Raw genomic sequence first — 8987 nt, forward strand, 5'->3', positions numbered from 1 at the left:
CTCTGCGTTCACCCGGAACCCCCCGAAGTCCGAGTCCACCTCCAGCCCCGCTGACTTGGCCAGTTCCACGTTGGGCTCCAGCCCCACGGCAGCCACGATGTGATCAGTCTCCACCTGTTTGGGAGTGCATAATCAGGATGGTAATTAATTCCCTGGGTGCCCTGCACTCGTGACTCTCCCCCTGCCTCCCCGTTTACCTTCCGGCCGTCCTTCAGCTTAATCACCAGCCGGTTGCCGGAGACAGAGACGGATTTGACCACGGCATTGGGCAGGACGTTGACCCCCTCTGGAAAGGAGCACAGGACACGTCACTGCCTGCTCAGGGCAGGTCCCACCTGCAGCAGGTGGCTGGTGCAGACAGAGCCCCTCGAGCTTTGCTGCATGTGCTAGTGCAGCTCTGGGGGAAGCACGAGCAGAAACCCAGCTAAAAAGTCTGAAAGCTGCTGAAATGACCATCAAAAGTACATCTCATGTGATGACAAGGCCAAAAAAAATTCCTGGATGTCCCCAGGAGCAGCTGCCCAGCAGCCACCAGCCCAAACCCGCTCAGCAGCTTCACCTCTCCTGACTTTCTCCGTGGTCCAGTTGCTCAGGTATTCGGGCAGGACTTTGCCCATGTTGCCGTTCTCTGGAAACAGCTGGATCACCTCCAGGCCCCGGGTTTGTGCTGGAAGGGAAGCACGGAGCAGCAGGATAAAGAGCAGCAGCAGATGTTGGGACACACACACTTGACACAAGGAGCTTGACAGAAGTTTCCCAGTCTGGAAGTTCTGGCTCCTAAGGAGTCACAGAGTGACTGTCTACTGTTTCACACACACCTGCAAAGTCTAGATAACAGACTTTTAGGGAAAATGCTTGGAATTTTGGCAAAAACTTTAAAAAATTACCATAAAGGCCCTACACACTCAGTGAGTTTGAATCCAGCTGCTCACCACCTCTTTGAAATCACAGAATTACAGAATGCTTTGGCTTGGAAGGGACCTTAAAGATCATCCAGTTCCCAAAACCCAAAATCACAGTTTGAGGGTGGTGCTGAGCACAGAGAACAGATGTGACTGTTCAGAGGGTGGGATGGCTGCAGAGCTCCCACCTGTGTGGTCAGGGGCTGGGAAAACCTGGGTCACACAGGCAACAGAACACCGAGTCTGTGCTAAAACTGAGCAGTTCAGGACTTAAAAGAAGTTTCTACAGTGGGGCTGCTGCCCCTCAGTGCCTGTCACAGCTGGGGACACACTCACCTCTCCTTCCCAGAGCACAGGCCAGCTCGCTGCCGAGGAAACCACCACCAATAATTGTGATGGACTTGACTTCCCTGGAAATCTTCTCCAGCCTTCGGAAGTCCTCGATCTGAAAGAACATTTGCCCCCATTTCCAATCCTCTCTAACAGGAATGGCAGCAGAAAGCGTTTTGGTCATATTTAATGGCTTTTATTCGCTTTGGAAGGTGCAGCAAAGTCACCAGGAGGGAAAATTTAGAAAAAATACCTAAACCCCCTAATTCCAGACAGAGTTACAGCTCTCAGGGTGAGGCAAGCAGGTGAGTGGTTGAGCAGACTCTACCCTGATTTCTTGCCTGGGAAAAAGAATAAGCAGGGCACGGATCCCTGGGCAGCATTTGAGGGAAGCAGTGCCAAGGCAGGACCATCCCCACCCAAAGCAGAAGAGGTAAGAACTGAAAAGAGTGCTAAGTGTCTGTGATGTATTCAGCACCTGCAGGAGGTTACCTTTCTGAACAGGGTCAGCCTTTTCTGCACGTCCTTTCCTGCTCTTTCAATGGCTGGCAGGTTCCTTGGGGATCCCCCTGGGCACAACGAGGAGAGAAGGGAGACTTAAGGACACCACAGCCATGGCACTGGATATCCAGACAGTGCAAAGCTGCCTTGGATCTCAGCTGTGCTTCCCAAACTGTTCCAGTACAGGAATATCCCAGTATCCCTGTTGCTGCCTGGATGTCCCAGAAAATCTGATGATTCAAGGCAGGAGAAAACCCAGCATGGCTGTCTGCACAAGTGTCCTTCATGTGACTGCTCCACATCATGTCTGACACTGCAGAGACCTCTTCTCAAATAGGACCAAAGAATGCTTGGGTTGGAATGAACCTTAAAGCTGATCCAGTTCCACCCCAGCCATGGCAGGGACACCTCCCACTGCCCCAGGCTGCTCCAAACCCCGGTGTCCAACCTGGCCTTGGGCATTCCAGGGATCCAGGGGCATAGAATCTAGGCTCTAGACTCGGTCCTAGATCGGGTTCTAGACTCGGTTCTAGATCGGGTTCTAGACCACGTTCTAGACTCGGTTCTAGATCGGGTTCTAGACTCGGTTCTAGATCGGGTTCTAGACTCGGTTCTAGATCGGGTTCTAGACTCGGTTCTAGACTCGGTTCTAGATCACGTTCTAGACTCGGTTCTAGATCGGGTTCTAGACTCGGTTCTAGATCGGGTTCTAGACTCGGTTCTGGATCATGTTCTAGCTCGGGTTCTAGATCGGGCTCTAGATCCAGGGGCAACCCAGTATCCCATGGAACCCTGCCCTCTGGCATTCCCCATTGTCCTGACACTCCAGACCCTTGTCCAAAGTCCCTCTCCAGCTCTCCTGGAGCCCTTTGAGGCACTGGAAGGCTCAAACATCTCCCCAGAGCATTCTCTTTTCCAGGCTGGATTCTCCACAGGGGAGGTACTCTAGAGAATTTATCTATCTCTAGCTAAATGTCACTGAAATAAAAAGCCTGGCACGAGATCAGGAACAAGAGGGAGAACACAGCTCTTACCAGTGGCAATGAGACATTTGTCATAGGATATCTGGGTCCCATCACTGAGCTTGACCGTGTTCCCTCTGACATCCATGTGCACAACCTGCAAGATGAACCCAGCTCAGCCCGAGCCCTTCACTTCATGGGCTACAGAGCAGAGTTGCAAACTTGGAATTAACATTCTCCCAGCTTTAGGTTTAGGCTTTAGGGAGAGGAAAAGTGAGAAGACTGGAAGTGGGAATTGAGACAAGTCCTTTGGAAGTCTCTGTAACTCAGGCTGATCTTCCCAGAGCCTGAGTGTGCAATGGGCTCAGACACAGCACGGCTCAGCAGGAAGAGGAATCACTGACATTTATCACAGCAACACACAAACAACTGAGGAGAGAAATATTTTGGAAGGTTCACCAAACATTTCTCCACTTCTGCTGCTTTGGCACAGTGCTCCTGTTCACCTCATCACCCACTACCTCCATCTCTGTGTTCTCCTCACCTTCAGTCCACACAGCCCAGTTCCCACTTGTCACACCCCATCTCTAAGCCCTACATACTTTTGTCCCATGCCCAGACTCCAAACTCATCCTTCTCTCCTCCTCATCATCTTCCCTCAGCTCACTGCTATTCCTCTTGGCTTCTCCCACTTCCAAACTTCACCTCAGATTAGCATAATCTCTGGTCCATCACATTTTTCCCAAATTTACCCAAATTCCCCTTCCCAGTCAACTTCCCCTCCAAGTCCAGTGGTTCAGTACCAGCTTAGAGAGCAGGCTCTGCTCAGGAAGAGCTGGAGGAACAAGAGCCACTGCTGTACCCACCTTCTTGCCAGGCAGAACTGCCACCCCACCATTTTCCACAGAAGACAGGTCCTGGACAGGCACGTAGAAAGACGGCGGCTGGAAATAGATACTGAGAAAAGCTCCATTATCAAACAGGTTCCCCTTGCTCTGGGATACCAGAAATCTTCAGGAACTCCAGTGAGACAAAGACAGCTCTGTGCACCATAAGGAGCTCCACAATTAATTATCTACTTTTAAGAATTAGGGTCTTCACACTGTTGAAGTTCACGGAATCATAGAATTGGTCAGGTTGGAAAAGATCATAAAGTCCAACCACCAAGTAAAGCTCAATCACAGAAGTCCCAAAAATCAAGTGTGATCCCGTGTCTCTGGCCCTCTGCTCTGACCTGTGGAACCTTCATTAAGCAATTTCCCAGGACTCCTGCCCACAGAGGGACACGTCTGCAGGGAATCACAGCAAAGCTCAACAGGTACCGAGCACTGAGCGAGCTCCGGTGGCATGCAGAATTCCTCAGCCCCTGCCAACACCCTCCCTGCCCCTCAATGCTCCACTGGCTCTCTCCCAAGGACAGTTTGGTCACTGTCACCGACTCACTCTCCTTGGCCCTGGCAGCTGCAGGGCCACCTACCTCCTCTCCTTGCCGTTCCACTGCTTGAACCGCAGCGTCTCCGTCACGTTGGGATCATCGGAAAACCACAGCTCTTTGGAAAGGGGAGGGCGCATGTAGGGCAGGGCAGGATCTTCAGACACAATCAGCACCTTTAATTGGCCAGGAAACTCATCAGCTGGAGCTGGAGCAGGCAGAAGGGAGCCCACGCAGAGCTCGGGAGCAGGACAGCTCTTACCCGCGCTCCGGGGTCGCGGGCCCGGATGGATCTGGCAGCAGCGAAAGCAGCAGTTCCTCCCCCAATGAGCAGGAAAGGGACGTGGGATGGGACCGTGGGATGAGTGTCTGGAGCTGCAGGTGACAGATGGGACAGCTCACTGCAAATGCAGACACATGGCCCAGCCCCAGGGCACAGAGTGTGTCACCAGGGGCCTTCCACATCCAGACTTCCTTTGGAAATTGTCCTCCTCCTGCCCCAGTGCCCTTCCCAAGAACCCCACTGCTGCTTCCCCCAAAGCTGCTCCCCACAGGAATCAGTCAGATTTCTGCAAACTGCTTTTTCTAAGCAAGCCCTAAACTCTGCACTGGCCAACCAGTGAACAGTTTATAAGAAAAGAAAGTTCCCCAAAAGGCCAAGGCACATTTTTCTGTAATTCTGTTCAAGGAGACAACTTTTGAGTTCCTGCAGAAAGCACCTCCTCCCCCAGGCAGGTCCTGCTGCTGAACAGCACGTGGTTAATCCACGGGCAGGGACAAACCAGGCAGTTCAGCACCAGAACTCAGGGCTGACTCCAGGATGAGCAGGCTCGCCAGCAGCCAGGGAAAGAGTGGAATCAGTGTCCTTGCCAGGCTGTGCAGAGGTAAAAGGCAGAAGCAGGACTCACTCTTTTCTCTTTTTATCACAGAAGGAGTAAATGACAGAAATCAGCCCCTGGAGACATCCTGCTTCATCCTCAGGATTGTCTGTAAAACAGCCTGTTCTGGGTCATGGAGCCAGCACTGTCCTCTGTGCTGGGAAGTCACAGAACAACAGAATCCCAGAATGGGTTGGGTTGGGTTGGGTTGGGAGAGACCTTAAAGCCCACCCAGTTCCACCCCCTGCCATGGCAGGGACACCTTCCACTACCCCAGGCTGCTCCGAGCCCCATCCAACCTGGCCTTGAATGGGAATTCGAAACAACAGCACCCACTGAGAGGTGCAATCCTACAAAGGCACATCTGTGCTTCCAGAGAGGCCCTGTTCTGTTTGTTTTGGGGGTCTCAGTGAAGAACAGAGCCAAGCCTGACCTGGCAGGCTGGTACCCACCTGGGGCAGGGGACTCATGGTCTTGGGAGTGCTGTTTGATCCTCGCGAGCCGGCTGGCGTATCTCTCTTTGCTGTCCTGCAGTGATTTGTACACCTGCAGACAGACAGGAGACATTTGTGCACCTTACAGCACCGAGGCACCGTCCTGCTGCTGCCCCTGACAGGCTTTTGCTGCCCCCCACGTGCTGGAAAAGCCAGTGACAACGAGAGGGGCAAAATACACATCCCTGGATTGAGAATGTGCTCAGAAAATGGCCTGCTCCACGTGGTGTGAGGAGCTTTGAGTGTCTGGCTGCTTCCAGAAGCAATCAACCTTCCTGCAGGTGTTTGGCTGCACACCTGCTCCAAGGGGAACCAGCTCCAGTGAAGGAAATGCAGCCAAACCAGCCCCAGCACCACATGCAAGCTGGGCCGTGACACAACACCAGGCTGCAGAAATGGATGATAAATCCAAAGAAAAAGCAGCTCCCAGCTCCCAAAGCCCAGAGCAGCTGGGCAGAGCCAAGACCTGACTGGCTTTCTCTGGGCACGGGGTGCCAGGACACCCTGGCATTAGCAGGGCCTCGAGCCACGGCAGCGGGGCTGCTCCAGGCACTGCCCTGGGCCATGGAATCTCTTCCAGCTGAATGCTGACCTGTTTATTTGAGTGTGAAACTCGGGAACCAGCACAAGCAGAGCCTGAATGTACAATTTACTGGTACAGACAAGGAGGGAACATGGCTTATGTCACGTTAACTTCCAGGAAAAACTGGTCATGGACAGGAGCTGAAGACACTGGGAGTGCTGGGAGCAGGTCAGAGTCCAGGATTCTTCCCCAAGGGTAAAAAATTAGAGGGAAGAAAACCTTTATTTAAGGCAAAACCCAGCCTTGCTGATAATCTCTGTCACGTGCATGACATCAAATTTCATTTGCCAGTTCTCACAAGTTGGTGTTTTATAGCAAATAGTCTCAAACAAGAATGGAGGAATTTAACACCAGGCACAAAAAAAGAGCACAGTACAAAAGCCTGTCCAGGGAGCTGGAGAAATGTCAGAAATATTAGAAAACAAGAACTTGCTGGTGTTTAGGAGAATTAAGATAATGGTTTTTTTAAAGCCTTTTGCTCAGAGACAGAAAAGCCAAGGTTAACAAACCACCTCTGCTTTTACAAGCAGAATCAGGAAGGTTTTAAGCGAGTCCAAAGGGCAGCATACAGCAAATTAAATCTGATCCTTTAGGAGAAAACACCATTATGCACAGGCAAAACATCAGATCAGGCCTTGAGGATAAGTATTTCCAACGGGACAATGTCAAATTCTTTCTAGTCAGAAGCAGAACTTTGCCAGGACATGGGGTGATGTTTCAGTGCTCTTCCCCGAGGAAACCACCAAGCTGAACCACTGCCTTCCCTTGAGCACATTTATATTCAGATATTGTTTCCTTTTCTGCATGCCAGCATCACTGACATCAGGAGAGGTGCACTAATTAATAATCTGTGCCCTTACACAAAGCAAAGATGGCTAGATGAGTTTAGATTTACTTAATGTGGAAAGGTTAATTCTAAGGTAGGTTTCCCCACCAAGAGCTGCACCACCTGAGAACACTCAATTTATAACCTGAAATTATTTGGCAATGTCCCTTGAAAATGAAGTACCTGAGGCCAGGGAGCACGAAGAGGGCTGGAAGTGAAGGGTCACAGGGTGGGAGGTACAGACAGGTGCCCCCCTCCACCCTCCCACCCCACAAACACCTTTAGGGAAGCGTCTTACATAAACTCCTGTCCCAGTGACTGTTCCTCCCACTATTAAGTATAACAAGAGGTTGCTGCCAGCTTTGCCAGGAACACCTGAAGACGTCAGGGATCTAGAAGGGCATCTTAGCTGATGGCATTGCAAAACTGCAGGGGAAGACAGGCAATGGAAGAGAAGAGGGAAAGAGCTGAATATTAGGAAGGATTCTTGATTAAACAGGTCTTGGGAAAAGCAGAGCACGCTTTGTAATTTCAGCTACCTTGTCTGCCAATAAAAAAGGGCAGCAGGACACAGGAAAGAATTATATTTAAAGGAAATAGGAAAATATTTTTCTTCCATGCACTGTTGTGAATTTTTTTTTTCCCCTTTCCCAGGAGCTTCCTTAGAAGAAAACTGGAATTCGGAACTTTTAATGAATATGATCCTCCTAGAGAATGAGCTTGGAAACAAAGATTTGTGTGGTTCAAACTTGAGATCTATCCACTGCCAGGCAATGCTGATACTCTTCAGCTCTTTGGGAATGTCATTTACTCTTTCAGTGAAAACCTTTATCCTTTTCAAGCAGAACATAAATGCTCCCCAGCTGGCAGCTGATTTGGTATACTTACACAAGTTACACAAATGTTCTGAACTGAGATTTGTCAAGGAATTGTTCGTCACAAGACAACAGACAGAGCTGTGGCTGGTCATAACAAAAAAAACCTAAAACCTAAGAGTGCCTTTAAGGCAAAAAAACTTAAAAGGTAACTGAAATTACAATTAAAACCCAAGTAATCGTAAGAAGTTAATTTCCATTTAGCTCCCCTTGAAGTTTTCTGAAGGAGGAAACAGAGATAAAGCTACAGAGATCAAAAGCTGAGTAAAGAGAGCTGGAATACAGCAAATGCTCGACAGGAGAGATGGATTGCGGCTTCTTCCCAGGAACCACCTTCTACTTACATAGGCACCTGCTCCTAAGGTGGACAAGCCCATAATAAGGACAAAAACCGAATTACTGCCCTTTTTCCCAGGCACGCCTGTGCTAGCCACTTGTCTGCTCAGCTGCAGGTCTGGGGGCACATTCCAGCGCTGCAACAACGTGCCTAAGGAACACAATTTATTGGAGAAACAACACAAAAACACTGTCAATACACAGGCAGGTCTGGAAATTTAGAGACTAAGTCAGTTCTGAACCCAAACAAATTCCTTGTTTGGAAAACCCAGGCTGAGTGACCGCGGGGCGTTATCCTGAGCCACACCAGCGTGCTCGGGCAGCTGTGGAGACCAAAACATCTGTGAGATGAAGGGGGAAATGCACAAAGTGAGCTGGAAAGGCTGCCCGCAGCTGGAGCCTGCAGCACAGACACATCTCTGCACCTTCTCCAGGCCTCTCCTGTCCGGGGATGCCCCCGGCTCCAGCAAAAGCAAAACAAAAGGCTGAGCGAACCAGCAGACATGGTTACACCGGCACCCTCTGCTCACACAGCTCGCTGCACCGGCATAAACCACCGGCAGGAACGGGCTTCTGCTGGCAAGAAGGGCATCCCCGGTGGAAGTGAGCAGGTGCAGGACGAGAAGCACCGGCGGCCGAGCCGCTGCACCGCGTTTTATTTCTCCATCAGCGAGCGGCAGCCAGCGGCCGATGCTCCCGGGAGCGGCTCGGGCTCTCTCGGCCCCCAGCTCCACCCGCTCAGCGCTGCCCAAGGCGCTTCTCGGTGACCGAACCCGCGGCGAAGCCACCGGCACCCAACAGCGCCCGAGCTCCGGGCCAGCTCCGGGGCACCCGCGCGTTCCCAAGGCGATCCCGAGGCATCCGCACC

General features: G+C 51.2%; 1 protein-coding gene across 1 annotated transcript in view; it reads right to left on the reverse strand.

The window, feature by feature from the left end:
* The window catches only part of AIFM1 (apoptosis inducing factor mitochondria associated 1), a gene marked incomplete at its 5' end in the record, with an annotated part of 13975 nt that extends 5638 nt beyond the window's left edge, over window positions 1-8337 (reverse strand). Inside the window, 11 exons of the mRNA XM_015626796.2 lie at window positions 1-114; window positions 198-286; window positions 560-667; window positions 1239-1347; window positions 1725-1801; window positions 2768-2852; window positions 3562-3652; window positions 4173-4303; window positions 4390-4502; window positions 5458-5551; window positions 8128-8337. Coding sequence (XP_015482282.2) covers window positions 1-114; window positions 198-286; window positions 560-667; window positions 1239-1347; window positions 1725-1801; window positions 2768-2852; window positions 3562-3652; window positions 4173-4303; window positions 4390-4502; window positions 5458-5551; window positions 8128-8337 — 1221 coding nt within the window. The remainder of the gene's footprint in view (window positions 115-197; window positions 287-559; window positions 668-1238; window positions 1348-1724; window positions 1802-2767; window positions 2853-3561; window positions 3653-4172; window positions 4304-4389; window positions 4503-5457; window positions 5552-8127) is intronic.
* Window positions 8338-8987: the final 650 nt, after the last annotated feature.

The sequence above is a fragment of the Parus major genome, chromosome 4A (assembly GCF_001522545.3).
Source record: "Parus major isolate Abel chromosome 4A, Parus_major1.1, whole genome shotgun sequence".
Taxonomy (NCBI): Eukaryota; Metazoa; Chordata; class Aves; order Passeriformes; family Paridae; genus Parus; species Parus major.